Genomic DNA, 20,619 nt, shown 5'->3' with positions numbered 1-20,619 from the left:
AAATCTGAATGTGAACTGCGTATTAGTTCCTATAACTCTATCAATGTGAAATGTCCTAATTTTCCTTGGCCTGTGGTTTTATAAGAAAAAGTGCCTTGTTAGAAGAGGATACATAAAGTATTAAAGTGAACGATCCTGATGTCTGAACTTTGTTGCAAATAGTTTTAAAAATGTACATGAGTAAAGTGCAAATGATCGAGTATATAGGGCAAACTTTAACAACCAGCAAAAGTAAGTAAAAGGTATAGGCGTTTTCTTTATACTACACTTTGAAGTTTCTGTACGTTTGAAATTACATCAACATGAGAAGGTCCCATTCCACCACTCCCAGCGCCGTCCTCTCTAAAACAAAACAAAACAGTAAATTACAGGACGAGACCTGGCGATATCCGAGGAGCCTAAATAGTTTTTAGACTAAAATTTGCCACCAGAAGTCTTGGGTCACGTGGGGGAGGGTCCACGTGACCGGAGGCCCGCGTTCAACATGGTGGCTTCCATGCGTCGCTGGTTTCTCTTCCTCCTTGCGGTGCTTTGCTTCCTCGGGCAGGCGTCTGGCGGCCTCAGCCCCACGTGAGTACAGCCCTCGGGTGAGGGTGAACCGGGTTCTGGGGTTCCCCCGTCTGAGGCACAGTCCTCTGAGTTCTGCGCCCCTCCTGTTCCCGCAGGGCCTCCCGCGACGACGACCTGCTGGTGCTCTACCCGCCCGGGATTGTACACGGGTGCGCGCCGGCAGCCGCGAGCACGAGAGCTGGCCGCCTTCCCCCGCGACCCCCGGCGCCCGCAGCCCCGCCGTGCGCACCTTCGTTTCGCACTTCGCCGACCGCGCGCTCTCCGGCCACCTGACGCGGGCTGCCGAGTCCCTGCGCGCCTTCCCGGTGCTGTAGCCTGGCGCGCCCGGTCGCTGTGCGTCCAGGCGCCGCGCCACCGACGAGGAGACGGTGCGGGCAGCCGGCTGCAGCGTCGCCCATTACAGCGGCTTCTTTCGCATGGACACTGGCGTGCCTCGGGAACGTGGTGAGCGACGGGCGGCGGGTGAGCAGCGCCGGGGGGCTGCAAAACGCGCAGCTCGGGATCCGCCGCGACAGGGCCCTGGTCACCGGATGAGAAGGCAGGAATCCCCGTGACTGTCGAGGGTAGACGACCTGAGATTTGTGTTGATCTGTGTTGTAGCCGTGCTTCTGTTCAAGTCACCTACGCAGCAAGCAAGCTGAGCCTCCGTTTGCTCATCCACAGAATGGGATAGTCATACTTCACTTGCAGGGTTTATTCTTCATCTAGTGTCACTGAGCATTTGCTTTTGTCCAGCAGTGTTCTTTGTGGGAATATAGCACTAAGCAAGCACAGACAACTTTTGCCTTCATGGACCTCCCCTGTTACTGGCAAAAGTAAATAAAAGCCAGGAGAACAAGTTTAGATTGTGTATAATCAGGGAAGCAAGGAACAGGGTGAGCAATTATAAATGGAGTGTTATTTTTTAGGGAGGGTGATCAGGAAAGGCCTTTCTGAGTAATTAACTTGTATTGAGACCTGCAGATTAATTACAAGTCAGCCAACGTCAGAAGTGGAGGAAGAGCACTGTAGTCAGAAGGAGCAGCGAGCACTTAAGGCTCAGAGGTGCATAACGGTTTGGTGTGTGTGAAGGACTGAAGGAAGGAGCAGAGTATCAGAGAATGACAGGAGTATGACTATTTAAACATTCGCTCTAACTCTGGCTGGAGACTAGGTTGGAGGGGCCAGAGTAGAAGCAGGGGTGCCAGTTAAGAGTTGTTGCAGGCATAGGGTGATGGCCGAGGAGACTGAGGCCATAGATGGACTTGAGATCTGTTGAGGATGGTTGTTTCTATTACGAGAAGTGTATGCTGTTTACAAAGGCTGACTCAGGACCAGATCCAGGCGGGTTCCTGGGGTACCAAGAGGAGTCAAGCAACTGGGCTGAGGTAGGGAGGGGGGAGGGTGCCTTACTGCCCCTGCTGTTGAGTGAGTATCATGCCTTGCCTGGGTCCAGGTACCTGTCTGAAGAGGAGGTGTTGGATGCTGAGAGTGTGTTTGTGCAGCTGCTGAGTGGGGTCTTGTGGCTGATGTGCAATGGAAGCTTCTACATCAATGAAAGCCAGGCGGCGGAGTGCGATGAGACCTAGGAGACAGGTTGGGAGTTAGGGGTTTTAGCACAGCCCCCCTGAGAACCAGGACCAGTGGAGGGGTGGGGAAAGCTATGCTGAAGTCTTTCAGCAAGTACATTTTAGACTGGGGATCAATGGAGATTAAGACAGTTAAGGTCCCTGCTCTCATGGAATGTATAAGAAATAAAATAAATACAAAATATGCTGAAAAGAAATGGTAAGTGTTAAGAAAGATAAAGTTTGAGGAAAAGGGATTGGTGGGGGAAAGGACCTATGATTCACAGGCTCTGGGGGTGAGGCCCAAACCTGTGTGTTTTAATGAGCCCCCAGTCATGTGAGTCTGATGGACACTTGAGTTTGAGAACCACTGGGATGCAGAAGACTGGAGTGGGGAAGGGACACCAGGCTCTGATGTTTTACACCGAACAGTCTGGGAGGGCCTCACTGAGGAGGTGACCTGGATTGGAAGGGGCACACCTTGGGAAGAGCTGGGGAGAAGTGCAGTCCAGCCAGAGGAAATGAAGAAAAGCCTGCAGGGCAGTGAGATGGGTGCTCCAGGAGATGAGGTTAGGAGGCTGAGGTGGTCGTGCTGAGCCTTGGATTGTGTTCTAAGAGAGTGGAAGCCATTAGAGGGTTTGCACCTGGAGATGTTGCTTGATTCACACCTCAGAAGAGCTCTCTGGCTACCGTATGGAGACTGAGTGGGAGGGGACAGAGGGGAGGCAGGGAGACTCATGTCCAAGCAAGCTGCTAGATGGCATGGGCTGGAAGATGGGGAGTGGCGGCAGACTGACAAGAAGTGAGAGGCAGAGCCCAGGAGGCTTCCAGAGGGCCAGGTGATCAGCCAGACTTCTCTTCCTTCAGGTTCATTTAGCAAATTTGTGACCGTGATGTTGGCCAGGACAGCCGTGGGCCACGACCAGAAGGGACAGCTAGTGCTCTTCCATGCAGACAGGCAGACAGAGCAGCGGGGTGAGCGCTGGGAACCAGGGCCTCCGGGCCTGGGCTGAGACCTGCTTTGAGGAACTTCATCCCACTGACAGCCACCCTTGTGGCCCCCAACTGTTCCCTGGGGATGTTCACACCCATCTGTGCCCCATCCTTATCATCTGCACACTGCCTCTCAGTCTCCCCAGCTTAGGCCTCCTCTCTCCTGAGCCCTGGTTGGGATGATGGGAATAATCACAAGCTCTCAGAGAGAAGACCTTGGTTCCTATCCCAGATCTGCCATCTGCTAGCTCTATGGCCACAGACGAGTCATTCAACCTCTTTGAGCCAGTTGCTTCCTTCCTAAAGAGAGTGTTAGTTCAATAAGGCTGCATAACAAATTAGCACAAACAGCGCCCACTTGTTAGATCACAATTCGGTAGAGAGTCTGGAAGACTCAACTGGGTTCTATGTTCAGGTTATCTCACAGACAAAACCAAGCAATTCACCAGGCAGGGTGCTTATTGGGAGCTTCCAGGGAAGAATCCTCTTCCCAGCTCATTCAGGTTGTTGCCAGAATGCAGTTCCTCATGGTTCTAGGACTGAGGCCTATGTCTCCTTGCTGACTCTCAACGCCTTCAGGGCACCTACATTCCTTCTGCTTGTACCCGCTCTGTCTTTGAGTGACAAAGGTGTTTCAGAATTCCCCCAATACCTTTGTATTCCCAATGTCTCTCACTTTCCCTTCTGCCACCAACTGAGAAAGGTCTGCTTCTAAGAGCTCTTGTCGTGGCATTGGGTGCACCTGGAGAATCCAGGATGGTGTTCCCACTTTTGGACAGCTGTGCCCTGTAATATAACAGAAATGATCTCATTATATTCACAGCTTCTGGGAATCGGGGTGGGACATCTTTGGGAGGCCCATTTAGAAATTTGCCAGCCATAGTGGAGCTGTCAGCAGCCCTGTCCCTGTGCTGCAGCATTAACCTGTGGGAGATGGTGGAGTTCCTGCTGAAACAGGATGTGGTCAATGCCATCAACCTGGATGGAGGGGCCTCACTCAGCCCCTTTTGTGCTCAACGGGACCTTGGCCAGTTACCCATCAGATCATTGGTAAGCTTGCCAGAGTCCCCTTCTGGAGGTCCATGCCCAGGCCCATCTCCAACAGTCTCATTAGTCTCATTCAATAAATACTGTGTACCTATTGTGTGTAGTAAGGAGGAAGAGCCAAGATCCCTGCCTCTCACTGCGCACAGGAGGAGTGTGGAATCAGTCACAGTGTACCACCACTACCCAAACCAATGAAGGGGGCTTGATTGGTCAGGAAAGACCTCTCCGAGCCTAATGAAGCATAAGCTGAGATCTGAAGTATGAGGAGGTGGCAAAGCAGGGGTGAGAGAGTCTTCTGAGCAGACAGAACAGCATGTGCAAAGGCCCTGGGGTTGAAGGCATTGTGGGGTGGTGGGAAGAATCTATGAAAGCCAGAGAGCCTATAAAAAAAACTATAAAATGGAGAGAGGCATCCCTTGGCTGCAGCAGGGGGCATGAGGGTCAGCTGGGAATGGCCAGCACTGTGCCTCTCCTCACACGCCGTGTCCCCCCGCAGCCAGGACAACATGTGGCGCTGCCCCTGCCATGTGTCCACTGTGGTGTGCATACATGAGCCCTGCTGCCAGCTGCCTGACTGTCATGGCCACGGGACCTGCATGGTGGGGTACTGCCAGTGGACAGGGCACTTCTGGCGGGGTGCCGCCTGCGACAGGCTGGACTGCAGCCCCTCCAACTGCAGCCAGCACGGGCTGTGCACTGAGAGTGAGTGGGCTCTGGGGAAGCTGCTCTGACCCGCACCCCCAGCCCCCCTGCCCCAACCTGCCCCATCTTCACCTGGCCTTCTCTGCCTTGTCTTGGCAGCTGTCTGCTGCTGTGAAGCTGGGTGAACAGGGTCCAGCTGCAGTGAAGGTAAAGCCCCCAAGTGGGCCCCCTCCTCAGCCCTGGACACCCAGGGAGAGGGTGAGGTGGCAGCTGCCTTTAGCCCCACCTGTTGTCTCTTGTGTCTTACCTCACGTGTAAGTCACTGTATTCGTGTCCTGCAGCTGCTGCAAAAATTCCAGAAACTGTGTGGTTCAAACAACAGAAACATTCTCCAGTTCTAGAGGCTGACGTCCAAATTCAAGGTTTCAGCAGACCCATACTCCCTCTGAAAGGTCTAGGGGAGAACCCTTCCTGCCTCTTCCAGCTCCTGGCAGTGCCCCATGTTCTTGTCTTGTGGCCTCAGAGCGCCAGTCTCTGCCTCTGTCTACGCATGGTCTTCTCCCCTGTGTCTCAAATCTCTCTCCATTCTCTGACAAGGATCCCGGGTCATTGAATTTAGGATCCACCCTAAATCCAAGATGCTCTCATCTTGAGACCCTTAATTATATCTGCAAAAACCCTATTTCCAAATAAAGCCACATTCATGGGTTCCGAGGATAGGACATATATTTGGGGGACACATTCCACCCACTCTCGGTGCTTAGCACTGCAGTGGCTTGGTCTTCCACTCAGAAACCTGAGCCCCCCTAGCATGGCTGGCCAGATGCTGTGGTCTCCCCTGCCCACTCCTTCCCAGTGCCCCTCTTCTGCCGCATCCTCCGTGGTCTCCCCCTGTTAAGTGCCCACCACCCTCCTTCCAGTGGTCTGCTGCTGTCACGCAGGTCACATCCTCTGTCTCATGGCCTCACTTGTACTGTGATGAGCTTCCTGGCTCCTGGCCATCTGCCCTCCTAGACTGAAAGCTCCGGGAGGACGCGGTCTCAGGGCCTGCCACGTGACTTCATCTCCTGGGAAAGTACATGAACTCACCGGCAACTTGGGGTGACTGAGATACATTTGCAGTCCTGTTGGCCCCAGCCCTGGAGGGGCAGGGCTGGATTTTGCAAAGTCGCCCCTTCGCCCATCCCAGCTTGCACCAACGGCTCCTTTGGGGAGGACTGTGCCAGGAAGTGCCAGTGTCAGAATGGAGCTGCCTGTGACCCAGCTCAGGGGACCTGCACCTGTCCCCCTGACTTCACTGGAGACACCTGCGCTCAGGGTAAGTTGGATGGGTCCCATGTCAGCCAGGAGTACTGCCCAAGGGCACCTCCAAGGTCTGGCCTGGGGGAGCGGGGTTAAGGGGTTGCTTCTGCCTTGGCCCAGCTCTGCATACCCCTGGGGCCCATCCTGTCAGTACAGAGAGGTCCTGTCACCAAGGCTTCCACCTGTGTCCCTCCATCTTCTCTCCACAGAGTGTCCCTTTGGCTGGCACGGGCCTGGCTGCCAGCAGCCATGTGAGTATAAACACCAGTGTCCTTGCAACTCCCAGACTGGCAACATCAGCCTCTCCCCACCTGCCCTAAACAGCATCCTCTCACAAGGTAGGTATGGTCCCTCCCAGATCCTCTGGGGGAGGAGGGGACAGACCCCTCCCTCCAAGCCCCTCAGCCACTCACTGGTACCTTACAGTGAAGCAGTGTCTGCAGCCATCCGAGGCCACCCTGAAGTCAGGAGAGCTCTTCCTCCTCACTGGGTAGGTGCTTTGGTGGGACCAGGCAGGGGTGGGAGCAATCCCCTCCCCTCCACCTTCGAGGCCTGGCCTCTTTGCCAGGGACTGGGCAAGGCTAGGAGGTGCCATCTGGATGTCCATGGGACATTTCTCCATGTAAGCAGAGGAAGAGTCACAGCTGATGCTGCAGCCACTGAGCCATCCAGGGGGATGGTGTGGAGGGACCCAGGTCCCTGCCCTTGGGGGAGCGTTGGGGCGGGGTGTAGGCGCTCTTTCTCTGGCCACCAGGCTCACAACTTTGTTCCTCTGCTCTTAGTGCAGAATAACTAAACTCTGAGGAACTCCCATCATTTCTCAGGCCCCTCTGTGTGCTCAGGCCTTGTGTTAAGGGCTTTATCTCTTATTTTTTAGTGCAGTAGGTTTCAAACTTGACTTCAGGAAGTGTGTATTAAAAGAGAGTGCTGGGCTCTCCATCCCCAGTCTCTGCCTCTGGGTCCTGGGTGGGGACCAAGGATCTGCATTTCCAGCACAATCCCCAGGGATACTGATGCTGCTGGTCCAGAGACCTGCCTTCTCATGGTTCTCACCTCTCATAGCCCAACACCGGGTGCGCAGCTTGCCCAACCCCACTCATTCTGGAGGTGGAACCAGGCAGAGGCAGCACCTGGGCACTTGTCACTGATGCAGATCCCAGGTCCCTCCTGGGGGTCTTGACCCTGTGAGTCGGGGGTGAGGCCCTGAAGGCCCAGAACCACCCCCAGAGAACTCCTGAAAATGTGCTTTGAAAATGCATGAGAACGGACAGTGGATCCCAGGAGCCCTATGCCCCAGCCTAAGGGTGTGATACTTGAGTCTCACCCCCAGCCCCATGCAAACCTGGAACCCTTTGGCATTCACCTTGACATTGGGGGCTCCAGCCAAGATTCAAGTGAAGGAATAAAGATCATTGAAAGACCCCCTCCTGCTCCCTGCCTTGGAGGAAGGGGTGCTGTTCTCCCCGCTCTGGAGCAGAGCCCCGCCTCTTATCAACACTGCCTGGACCACAGGATGCAAACGGGTGCCTCCCGGGGCATCATCAGGTCTCCAGCTGTATTTTATTGGGCATGCACAATTTAAACATTTTTAAGATCAGCAAGGTCTGAAAATCACATTTTGTTTTTCTTGACTGCTCTTGAAATAGCGATGTGGCAGCACTGGCCTGTGTCCCACGTGGCCACTGTCACCGCTGCTCCCTGACCGTGTGTGGAGTGTGCCCCCAGCCCCACTGGCCCATTTTGTCCTTGACAGACCCTGTGTGGTCCCCGGAGGCCCCTGTTCTGGGAGGGAGCCCTGTCCAGCACTGTTTAACAGCCCCGTTTGCGGTTTCTCTCCTCCCCCAGGACCACCTGGCTGACCCTCACCCTGGCCCTGGTTTTCCTCCTGCTGATCAGCTCTGTGGCCAACATGTCCTTGCTCCTCAGCTCAAGAGCAGAGCAGAGCTGGCACCTAGATGGCGCCTACATCTACCACCCACTGCAGGAGATAAATGGGGAACTCCTGGTGGCAGAGAAGGAGCAGCTGGGAGACGCTCACAGTGCCTTTAAGGACTGAAGCCTCAGCTGCTCATCATGGCCTGTTCTGAGGGCTCACTTCAACACAGTCCAGCTGCTGCAGGGGAAATTCGAAGCCACTGGCCATCTGTATGGTCTCTGCCCCAAGTGCCAAGCCAGGCTTCTCGGAGCCTGTGCCTCAGCCCCTCACTGGCCACCTACTGTGGCTGTACAACCCTCCCCAGACTGTGCTCCCTGGAGAGACTCTGCCCCCTTCCCACCGCCTGTGTGCTGCCAGCGAGGCCTGTGCCCCGAGGCCTGCTGCACTGCCAAAGAGCCTGCGGCCTCCTGGGACAGGCACCTTTGGAGGATGGACCCCACCGTGAAATTCGGAAAACCATTTAGCCATTTCTTGAGAAGTTAAATATGAGCTTATCATGCAACACAACAACCCCACTCTTAGGTTTCTACTCAAAGAAAGAAAACTGTAGGAACTAACAAAGATGTCCACACAAATGTGCGTAACAAGCAGTATTCATAACTGCGAGAGTAGCAGTGACCCAAGCGTCCAGCTGAGTGCGTATACGAAACGTGGTCTGTCAACACAGCAGAGAAGGAATGAAATGCTAATACCGCAATGCAAGTGAACCTCACAAACACTCTGCTAGATAAAAAAGCCAGACACTAAAGACTGTAAGTTATATCCTTTCATTTATTGGAAGTTTTCAGACAGACAAGTCTGTAGTGATGAAAAGCACATCAGTGGTTGCCCAGCCCTGTGCAGTGGAAGCGCGGACTGAATGCGAACAGCACAAGGGATCTTTTGGGTCAGGAAATGTAAAGCCTGGGCTGTGGTGTTTGATGATGCATGACATTTACTAAAATCCACTCAACTGTACACTTACAAGGGGTGAATTCTGTGGCATATGAATCACACTTCAACAAAGGTCTTAAATTAATAAAGAGATAAAGATCCAAGACAAAGTGACAAATACTGAAAGTAAGGCAAAAAGAAGATCTACTATATGGGTAACAGAGGTCCTGAGAAGAAGAATCAAAGGTACAAAACAAATACTGAATCTATATTAAGAAAACCTCCCTAAAGGATTTTAACTACATATTGAAAGAATACATGGGGTACCTAATAATATCAACTTCCAACCCTAAAAGACCTACTCCAAGACTTACTCTGGTGAATTTATTGGACTTTCAAGGAAAACCAACCAAACAAACAAAAACCTTTGAATAGCAATGTAAAAATCAAATGATCCAAGCAACATGTTTCAACAATATGGCAGGATGCAAATCAGCAGAACCCTGTCCACAGGGCCTTGACAGAGACAGGTAAGTAACCTGCCAACTTCAGAGGGAAAAGAGATGGAGAAGGAAGCTCCCTTACAAGACGAGGGAGACAAGTCAGCCCACCACCATGGAAGGGCTTCTTTGGATCCTGATTCAAATAAATTGTTTTAAGAGTTCATTATTTATAAGCTAATTAGAAATATAAATCTTGATCTGGAATACTGAATACTTGTTGTTAAATATCCGATATTATTTAAGGAAACATTAACTTCTGCAGATGTGATAACAGTATTTTAATGATTTTTCAAAGTACACTGCTTTTTAGATGAACTTACTAAAGTATTTAGATACCTAAAAAATCAGGGGCTAAGGCACATGCATGGTTACATACATGGAACTGAGGCTGTGACTGAGAGAAAGGCTGCAGTGGGACACTATACTGTTCTCTACTGCTGTATAGGTTTGAACTTTTCCATTATGAAAACTTTAAAGAGGGAGGGAGGGAGGGAGGTGGGAATGTGAGAGAGAAAAAGACAGAAAGAGAAAGGAGCAAGAAAGTGAGGCGTGGGGGTTGGAGGGAGATGAGGCACTCTGCCAGGGAGAGAGCTGACCTGTGACAACAAGAGGAGTGAAGGGCCCTACAGGCAGCCCCCAAAGGGCAGGAGGGCTGGAGCATGTGCCCACTTAGGGATGGGTATGGACAGGGTAACTCAAAGGTGTGGAATCTGGGCTGAGGCTACAGCGGGCACAAGCCCTGGCTAAGGCCAAACCCATGCACCCTCATCGTCCACAGATGTGCCTCGGAGCTGCCTCTGTGCTGGGCGGGCTGCCAAGTGCTGCCACCGCCACACCTGGGTGGCACAAAGCTGCATTGGAACAGGACAGTCCCGAGCCGACTAACCCTGACTGTCCAGGATTCTCGAGCCAGAGACATCTCCCTTTTCTCCCTCCACAACAGGAAGAAGACAGTGGCCACCCCCATCCCTCTACCTGAGGACCCTGCGTGGTATGGAGACAGACACTAGGCTCAGAAGTCCACTCATCAGCTCATTTCTTTACATAGCTTAATCAGAATTTTTCATAAAATGCCTTCCTCTATCTCACAAAGCCTTTATTCCTGAACTACATGGTGTCTAGACAGGACACCCAAAGGGTATCTAACTCAGTCCAAACCCCCCAATCTATCCTTAAGATCCCTAAGAATTTCAACAAGGAAGCTGCTAACTGAACACCAAGTACCAAGTGTTCGTTCTGAAACATTAACCCAGTGCTTTTTCAACAAATCATTAACTAAGAGTAAGTGCTTTCACATGTTAGCATGTTAAAATGAGCAAGGATGAATCAAAGTATAAATTTTATAAAGTTCACCTTACCTATGTTTTCTTTCTAATTTGGAAAATAAACTTCCATATAACTGATGATTTGGGGGAGTTCTAATTCTCTAAGCCCCAAGTTCTCTATTCAGAGGCTTTCCAGAAAAAAAGAGACAGTGAAAAATAATTTTGCCTTTTCCTGCAAAATCCAGCAGAGCCAGAAAACCCTAGCCAAGGGAGCACACGAAGGGTCAAAGCAGGTGGTGCCCTCTCTGGGAGAGGGGCACAGGCAGGTCCAGAAGCGCAGGAGCCCCTCCGCAGCCAGATACTGAGGCCAGGGCTACTCCTACAGGACTACCTGACAGAGGACATTCCCTAGCAAGCCACACTGTTTGTGTTGCAGATGTGGAGAGGGGACCAGAACAAGTTGGCTAAGCGCTGTTCACTCTGACTACAGACGCACCCCTCACAGAATCCACGGAAAGCACAGCACTTCACAGGGAGCATCCTGTTGTAGTACTTCAGCACAGCTTATATTGATCAGAAACCAGCCTGGCATACACTTGGGGCACGCTCAGCCAATCAAAGTACAACACACTCCTTTCAAGTGGACATGGCACATTTACCAAGACAGACTACATTCTGAGCCATAAAACAAGTTTCAATAGATTTAAGGATTCAAGCCAACATCATTAGGCATTAGAGAAATGCAAATTAAAACTACAATGAGATACGTATATATCTGGATGACTAAAATTAAGAAGACTGGCCATCCGTGTGCACCATGTTTGGGAAGATGTGGAGGAACTGGGACTCTCATATCCTGCTGTTGCTGATGTAGTTACACAACCGCTTTGGAAAACTGTCTGAAAATTCATTGGGTTTACCATATACCTACCTACTGTATGATCCAAACACACCCAGATTGTACCCAAGAGGAATGAAAGCATAATTCCATACAAAGACCTGCACACACATGATCATAGAGGCTTTATTGTAATGGCCAAAATATGGAAACAACCTAAATTTCCATCAACATAAGAATGCACAAACTGGTGTCCCATGGAGAGGAAGGCAGGCCATAGTGATATAAAGAGCAAATGTTCCCAGGGGCTCCCTGAGCTATTCACGAGCTCCACACCAGATCTGTGGGTGTGCAGGACAGGGCAAGGAGAGGAACCTGACCATAGATCGTTTCTGAACATCCAAACTGAGGCCTGCAGCTCCACCTGATCGCATCAACACTTCTAAGAGCATCTGTAAGAAGCTAAACATACATACAGTGGGTTTTCCCAGATGCTTCCAAGAGGTCCTCTTAACTACACCAGCCAGAGGCCTCCAAGGGCGCCCTCCTGCAGGGTCCAGCCATTGCCCATCCAGGGCCCACTGCACAGACAGCTCCACCTGCCTTTACACCTGGAAGTGTGTCCCAACACCTACAAATTAAGATGCCATTTCCAACTTTCCTGACGTAGGTCTCGGGGAAGAACAAAAATTGTTGTGATAAAGTCAGAAAAGTCAAAATGACATACTTTTCAAAGTTTATAAATAGAAGACAGGAAGGGGATGTATATGTTCTGTTTCTTCACTGACACTTTGGAAATAAGCCTGGAGTACGTTAAATAGAGCTGTGCTTTTCAGCTCAGTTTAGGTGGTTTTTTATTGAAGGACATATGATAAAAGGCAACAATCTAGGGTCCAGCTTGATGAATTTTGGCATGTGTATATACTCATGTAACCATCACCCAGATCAGAAGCAAATGTTCTGATTTTTCTCCCTTTCACCTATTTCACACATCCCCCTTCCCCCTTCCCCAAAGGCAGCCACCAGGCTGTTCTCTGTGTTTATGAGTCTATTTCTGGTTTGTTTTGTTTTTTTATAAGTGAAAGCATATAGTATTTGTCTTTCTCTGACTTATTTCACTCACCATAATACCCTCTAGGTCCATCCATGTTGTCGCAAATGGCAAAATTTCATTTTATTTTATGGCTGAGTAGTATTCCATTGTGTATGTATCACATCTTCATCCATTCATCTGTTGATGGACATTTAGGTTGTTTCCATATTTTGGCTATTGTGAATAAGGCTGCAATAAACACAGGAGTGCGTATCTTTTTGATTTAGTGATTTTGCTTTCTAGGGGTAAATTCCCCAGAGGTGAAATTGCTGGGTTGTTCAGCATTTCTATTTTTATTTTTTTGGGAAACCTCCATACTGCTTTCCATTGTGGCTGCACCAATTTATATTCCCACCAACAGCACAGGAGGGCTCCCTTTTCCCCACATCCTCACCAGCACTTGTTATTTCTTGTCTTGGTGACTGACAGTAGCTGTTCTGACTGGTGTGAGGTGGCACCATTTATTCTGCACTTCCCTGATGATTAGCAATGTGTGGTATCTCTTCACGTATCTGTTGGCATCTGCGTGTCTTTGGAAAAATGTCTATGCGGGAGTTTTTTCTTTTTTTTTTTGCAGAATTTTTTTTTTTTTGGTATTGAGTCAAAAGAGTTCCTTATATATTTTGGATATTAGTCCCTTATCAGATACATCATTTGCAAATACCTTCCCCCATACAGTCAGCTGTCTTTTCATTTGGTCGATGGTTTCCTGTTCTGCAGGTTGTTCGATGTTGTCCCACTTAAGAATCCTTACCTTTCAGAAATATGTACTCAAATGTATTTATTTACATTTGCAAATAAAGTGATATGATGTCCGGGATTTGCTTGACAACACTGGTGGTAGGGGTGGTGGGACAAGGCTGTCGCAATTGATCATTAAGCAGGGCGAGGGGCACACAGGGTTATTATAATATTGTCTCTACTTTTGTATATGTCTGAGAATTTCCATTAATAGTAAGATTTTTTTATATTACAGAATTATACAACTTAATAAAACAAAAAGGAGGATGGGGAAATGCACAACAAAGCAAAAATGGGTGTGGAAGTATGCATGTTCCACAGTATTTATACACTTTATTAGATTACTAAAACGATGGAAATTTTAATAATTCCTTCTTGGAAAACAAAACAAGTTTTAATTGTGAGGACATTTTCACTGACTGAAATGGTTTGAAAAAAACCTCAGCTTTATAAATCTACATCCTTTTGATCATCATAAAGCCCCAGAGCTCCACTGTTACTTCCAGGTCTCCATTTCCCTCATATACTTTACTGACAGTCAGCTTTTAAGCAGAATAAAACCGCAGTGCAATGATGGAAACAACCTCCTGGATTTTGATGATGTGGCATAAAAACTTCTTATCAAATCCAGCAGCAGAAAAGAGACACAGATGGGACATCTCAGTCCCCCTGTGTCAGGAGCCACTGCCATTCATGAGTCCCGCCAGCAGTGCCTGCCACTCCCAGTGTCACTCCAGCTCTGTCAGGGCTCTGCGAGGACCCTGGCGCCGGCTCCCTAGCAAGTGGGCACTGGTTTGAGTCCTTAGTTCAGGAAAAACAAAACAAAAATGAAGAAATGCCATGACTTTGTTCTCAGGGCCTTTGAAAGCTAGACACAAATGATGGATGATTCAAGCTTCCCACTGAGCAGTGGTTTTCTATCTGGAACTTTCTAGCAAATTAACTGAGTAAGACCGAGCTTCCCGTATGCTGTTTCCTGAGCCTGCAGGACAGAGTCACAGGACGGCCCCAGGGCTCTGGGACCTTGGGCAGAGAGCCAGGGACAGAGATTTTAACCACCAGTAGGTCTGCTCCACACCAACCACTAGGCACATAACTGTTTCAGAGGTTATGCTTAGCAATTTAAAGATCCTGCTCAGAGATTTCTCTAGACAAGTGGAAGAAATACATTTTTTAAAATGTGGCCAGTATGAACACATGGTGAAAGTCTCCTGTCTGCCCGAACATCTTAACCACTCTGGAACTAATGGATCTTGCTGGGGAAAGATGAAGTCATTCAAGTAAATCTAATGTTTACTTTTAGGTGACTTAAAAGGCAATGTATGTTTATGTCTAAACTTAAATTTGAAAGAAAGAAGGGTTTAAATAATATTAAAAGTTTTCCAATACTGAAAGTGCTTATTTGGAGCTCAGTTTTTCTGTGTGTTGTGTAAGAATAACTTCTTAGCTCACCTGTGATGATGGACTGTGATGATAACTGTCCCTGGTCTGGGGGAGGGCTTAGAAAATTCTAGAATAAAAGCATCATGCTGCTCTTACATGAAAGAAGTCATTCCACATGCTCCCAGAGGTACATATCACATTCAGGAATCCATTTTTGTGTTTCAAAAACAGGTGTTGAACGTCAGCAGCTGTGTCCTTCATGAACACACAGCCTGCTCGCAGCGCTGTAGGCAGGGACCGGCTGGCTCTTCCTGACGTGCTTGGGTGGCACTGAGTCGTCTCCAGCAGCAGAAGCTACTTCCTCCCTGCATGTGTCATCACTGCAGCCCGGCAGATTGCCTTTCCCACATGTTCACTGCTCACTGTTTTAAGATCTTGGTGCAGCAGGGCAGGGAGAGGCTGGGGCTGAGGCTGCTGCAACAGCTGCTTCAGGGGACACCACAGTTCTGACTGTGTTATTTCTGCTAATGGCTTCATGGAAATGTGATTCACATATCGTATAATTCACCCATTTAAAGGGTGCAATGCAGTGGGGTTTTTTTTGTATATTCATAGAAATGTCTCCATGTTATTTTAAAGACAATAAAATCTTAAAGTGCACGTGAGAATTCTCAGAAAAACTGTCCAGTGGACACACTCACGCTTTATGCAAACATGAAGAGGAAAAGACACAGAATTTGTAGAAGTTCCTAAAGCACATACTCTCAGCATTTACGGAACCACACCCGTCAGAGGGAACCTCGAAGCATGGCATTTTAGGGTCAGGTCTGGACAGCTGGGACTGCCAGAGGAAGCAGAGGGAGCAGCTCTGAGAAGGGGCTCCCCCATGGCTCTGCTCTGAAATGGTGACCCACTGGGTAGAGGACTCTCTGGCTCACAGAACTCCACCCCAAGCTGCAGGGTGGCAGTGTACCCTCCGCCTAGCTGTCACCTCACTGCACATAAGAGAACGGAAGGTTCCGTCCTTATGGGGACACCCCCCCCCAACTCCTGACCCAACCTAGACCTCTGAGAGCAAGTAAAGGAGGGAAAAAACTGAAAGTTAAATACAGGTACACAGTTCAAAAAGTCACCGTGCTGCCAAGGTCTCTCTCCATCCCACCATGCTCCGAGAAGCCCTTCTTTCTGCTCTATAGCTTTGAGTGGGTTTTAGGGTCACTGCCTGTTGTAATTAATGTGCTCCTGGTGCTATTTCTTAGCTTTCCAACTGCAGGCTTCATTTTGGTCTCCCATGGTGAGAACTGAGAATTCAGCACTCTCCCCCAAGGTCTGCTTATTTACATTATTCGCTCAGTACATTTAAGCTGTAGCATTGCCTGCCTCACACCAGTTTTTCCTGTACTTGGCAATTACCTAATTTCCTTGGTACCTGTTGCCCTAGCTAACCACTCTACAGGATTGCATGCCTCCTTCAGACCACAGAACTCAGTGCTGCTGCACAATGTCTGGTCACCCCTGTGCTTGCTCCTATGCTGACAGTCCTGCACCCACACTCCTGACGCCCCTCATCAGGGAGGCCTCTGCAGCTTCCTTAGAAGGGCCTGCATTGTGGGCCTTGGGCATGTTCCTGAGACACTTGCACCCCTCCTTGCCCTGGACAGGTGCCGCATCTGGTCCCAGGCTGAAAGGTGCTGCCCCACCCAATCCCTCCTGCTGGGGCCACAGAGTCGGCCACCTGTCCTGATGGTCTGCACAGCCTGTCTGAAACTCTGGACTGGTGGGTGCCTCCTCTTTATTGACAGGACTCACTGCATTTACTGGAGTTACTTTCCTCACTGTTCTGAGCACAAAAGGAGCCCTTCCCACTGCAGGCACCAACCTTGGGTTCGGGAAGTCTTCCTGAAGGATGCCTGATAGGGTCTCTGCTCCCCTCTAGTGCACCTGTGGTCAGAAGCTACACCTGGCTAATCACGTACTTTCCCTGTCTTTTATCTCTTATTCTCTTTGCCCTTTAAAGAACCTTCTGGGATATATTCTTTATCTTCCAATCCTTCAACTGGATGTTTTATTTCATTTCTAATATCAATTTTAATTTTTAGTTATTTGCACATGATGTCATCCTTAACCTGTGGTGAAAATGTTACTTTCCAAGTTTTTTTCACTCTCTGCACACTGCTCCTTTTTTTTTTGGTTTGCTTTTGGTCTCTCCGTTTCCTGTTTGGAGGCTTTCCTCAAGTGTCTGAGCCCCCTGCTGGGCCCTTTGTACTTGGCAGTGGTCACTACAGAGCTGATAAAAGCAGGGTCTGCATGGAAGGCTCCTGGACCAGGGGCCTCCTGCAAGGGCCTGGCAGTGACCTGGCTCCTCGGTCATTGGCTGCTCCAGGACTGGACGCTGGGGGACAGGATCCAGAGAGGAGCACGTGATGGCATGACCCTGCATGGCAAATGCACTGGTCCATGCAAATGTTACCTGTATTGGGCAGCCAGCCACAGAGAAGAAGCAAACGGCAGCACCTAAAGGGGCTGCCATGGATGGATCTGTGGTGACCACGAGGCCCTGCAGCTGTTGCCTGACGACAGCTGCAAAAAATCTGGGATCTCAGTCCTACAACTACAGGGAACTGAATTCTGCCAACCACCCAAATGACGTGGTGGAGAACCCTGAGCTCCGGGGCAGGACACAGCTCAGAGAGACCCTGGGCAGGGGGCACGTGGGATGCAGGGTCCCATGCTGAGGGCACACCCAGGGCCGAAGGCCTGAGGTGTGCCTGTGGCCTAAGCCCCAAGGAAGCGGGCGGCTGGAGCAGAGTAAGGCAGGAAGGGAGGCCAGCATGCCCGGGGAGTCTGAGCGCAGCCGTACAGGGTCTGCCTGAAGGAAACTGGTCAGTGGCCTACTGAGAGAAGGCTGGAGGGCAGGTGGGGGCAGGGAGTGTGAGCAGAGCGCACCCACAGTCCCAGCAGAGACAGGGTGGTTTGCACCGCAGAGTAAGAGATGAGGCTTCTGGATATATTCTAATGGTAGAGCCGACGGGGTTCCTGATGGATCAGATGTTGGCTAAGAGAATGAGGTTTTGGCCAGAGTCACTGGAAGGAGGGGACTGCTGTCACTGAGACAGGGAGCTGAGGAGGCACTCAGAGCTCCAGCCACCATGAGTATGAGACGACCACCTGGCAGCCGAGCCCGGAGTTCAGGGTGGGGTGAGCTGGAGGTGTGAAGCCAGGGGTTACCAGCACAGGTGCCACACTGAAGGCTTGAGCCTGGGACTGAGTGCAGATGGAGGGTGCGGATGAGGACCCAGTGGCCAGCAGACTGGGCAGGAGGTGCCTGCAAGAACAGACTGAACACGTGAGTGCCAGGGAGAGAGCGGTAATGGTAGCTGTGCCCCACTGGACAGAGACACCCAGTGAGGCTGGGCACCACTGCCCAGGTGTGAGCAGGCAAAGACCGCGTGGACAGCACCCATCTGTGCCTCTCCACATGCCTGATTTAGAACTGGGGTTGATTCATTGAAGAAGCCTTCACTTTCTGAGGCTTTGAATCCCTACTGCCACTTAACCTCAGAAAAGCCTATGATGGTGTCGTTTTAAAAATCTATTTGTTAAATGTGATAGAATGCACATAAAATTTACTATCTTGACCATTTCAGGAGTCCGGCTCAGGTGCACGGCCCGCTCACATGTGCAGCCCCCCACCCAGAGCCTTTCACCTCCCCACACTGTCCCCAGGAGCACTCACCCTTCCACTTTCTGTCTCCCCGGCTCTGCCTGCTCACGGGACCCCACAGAAGGGGAGTCGCTCACATGTGTCCTCTGGGGCCTGGCTCATCTCACTCAGCACCGCGTCCCCAGGGTCCATCCGCGTGGCAGCACACATCAGAATGTCCCTGCTGGTGAAGGCTGAGATCTGTGCCTGGGTGAGTGGACTTCTAGTGTTCGCCCCTCCACCCACCCTGGACACCTGGTGGTGTGAGCTATGCTGCTCTGAACATGGGTGTGCAAATATATAATGATATACTCTTAAGAAAAATACTGTGCAATAGCACAGTGATAATTAGCTACCTGGGTAAATGTTACCTTATTACTGAAATGGCAGTGGTCTCTTCCCTCCCCAGTCCTCCCTCCACAGCTACTGACATGCTTAGCACCTGGTCTCCTCCATTTCAACCAGGCTGTTTTCTTCTCTGGAATCCAGTAAGCTTTTCCCTACCGTACTAGCTCTTATTGCTGCTGTCACAAATTACCACAAATTTAGTAGCTTAAAACAATAGAAATTTACTCAACAGTTCTGGAGGCTAGAGAATGACAGGAATCTTACAGGCTAAAATTAAGGGACTGGAAGGGCTGACTTCTCTGGAAGCCCAGGGGGCTGCTCCCCAGCTGCCTGGCTCCCTGTTCGTGGCCACAGCCCTCCAAAGCTCTACTGTCACCACGTTGCCATCCTACAGACAAACCTTGCTCCACCTCCTCTTGTAGGACCTTTGTGAGCACGTGTAGGGCTACCTGCCTGCCTCCTTTGCCATAGAAAGTACATTTCACAGGTTCCAGGGATTAGGACCTGGACATCTTTGGCAGCCATTCTCAGTCTATCACACCCACCTTACTTTTTTATTAACTAAGTTTTACTGATATATAACTTCTACCCTATTTTTTGTACCAGTTCACTAATATTTTAACAAATTCCACTTACCTGAGTGCTGACTTTACACCTTTATTCTCATCTATCTAGTGGGCCACTGACTTGCTCATATTGTTCATATTAATCAGAAGGTGGTTTTGACCATGACTCTCAATAATCTTCCATTCAGGATCTTTAGTTGAGGCCTTCATGAATGTCACTCATGTCACTATTCATTTGATCTTCTAAATGTGGTCTTTACCCTGGGGCTAATATTCAGGTGGAGAGTTTTTTCCTAGACTAATGTTTCTGAAAATACAGTGGAATTCATGGGAAAAATGATTCATTCTATGAAACCTTTAGGAACACACCTATTTTGTTACTGAATACTCCCACACTTTGCAAACACAGTACTAAAACACTTAAGAAAAACCTGGGGTTTGGCCCAGGTCACTTGTTGCTGCACCGAGGCAAGAAGAGCCCCTGGTCCACAGCAAGGGCTCAGCAAACACTTCCTCAGCGACAGGAGGGCCCATCTAGTGACAAGAAGCTGCAAGCAGCAGGAGCTTGGACTGGAGACTTGAGTCACCTCATTACTGTGGTGGGACTTGATGTGGTCAAAACCAACCATGCCCCACAAGAACACCTGCGCCTCCTGGGTGGGCAGCTGCCCAAAATGAACTTCTATGTCCCCTTTTTATGGTTACAGCCTCCCACCTCCCCACTGAGGAGCTCAGCACCCTCTCAGACCCCATGCTCTGCCTCAAGGGAAGGATTCCCTCTCCCCTGGTGGAACAGGAAACCCGGAGCCCCATGAGGGGATGCCAACCTCAAGAGCCCAGACTCGCACGTGCCTCCCTGGGCTGCAAATTAATGAGGCTTGTCCAGAATGCTTGTCATGAGCAGTCACTGAAAATACGCTCGGGTACTATTATAATTAAGACACAGTACAAACATTCCTAGAAAATGTTTCCTAGCAAGGTACACATGAGCACAGAGACGAGCTCGGAAGACAGACACACATCTGTCCAAGTGAGCAGAACCGAGGGCCTGCGAAGACAGCCTCTGAGCATCCCTCTGTAAGTCCTGAAGAGACATCCTCCTCCAAGGAGGCCCACCCTGCAAAGTCATGACCAGAAACCAAGCAGACCTTGCATCCCCTGCCCTCAAGGGACAACAGCGCTTTGCTTCTCTATGATAGGGGCCAGAGAGACCGAGGTGACCAGAAAGGAAGCAAAGAGATGACAGAGGTAAGAGTCCAGGACCACCAG

The 20,619-nt window shown here is 50.0% G+C and overlaps 1 protein-coding gene and 1 pseudogene across 1 annotated transcript in view; both read left to right on the top strand.

Moving 5' to 3' along the window:
• The first annotated feature begins 359 nt into the window (after window positions 1–359).
• On the top strand, window positions 360–9,617 carry LOC118972268 (N-acetylglucosamine-1-phosphodiester alpha-N-acetylglucosaminidase-like; annotated as a pseudogene).
• Window positions 9,618–18,611: 8,994 nt separating this feature from the next.
• Window positions 18,612–20,619, top strand: part of LOC140849722 (transmembrane and coiled-coil domain-containing protein 5A-like) — a 40,571-nt gene continuing 38,563 nt past the window's right edge. The window contains exon 1 of the mRNA XM_073238065.1: window positions 18,612–18,647. Coding sequence (XP_073094166.1) covers window positions 18,612–18,647 — 36 coding nt within the window. The remainder of the gene's footprint in view (window positions 18,648–20,619) is intronic.

Source organism: Manis javanica, chromosome 5 (genome assembly GCF_040802235.1).
Source record: "Manis javanica isolate MJ-LG chromosome 5, MJ_LKY, whole genome shotgun sequence".
NCBI classification, from domain to species: Eukaryota; Metazoa; Chordata; class Mammalia; order Pholidota; family Manidae; genus Manis; species Manis javanica.
This window is presented reverse-complemented; position numbering and strand designations above follow the sequence as displayed.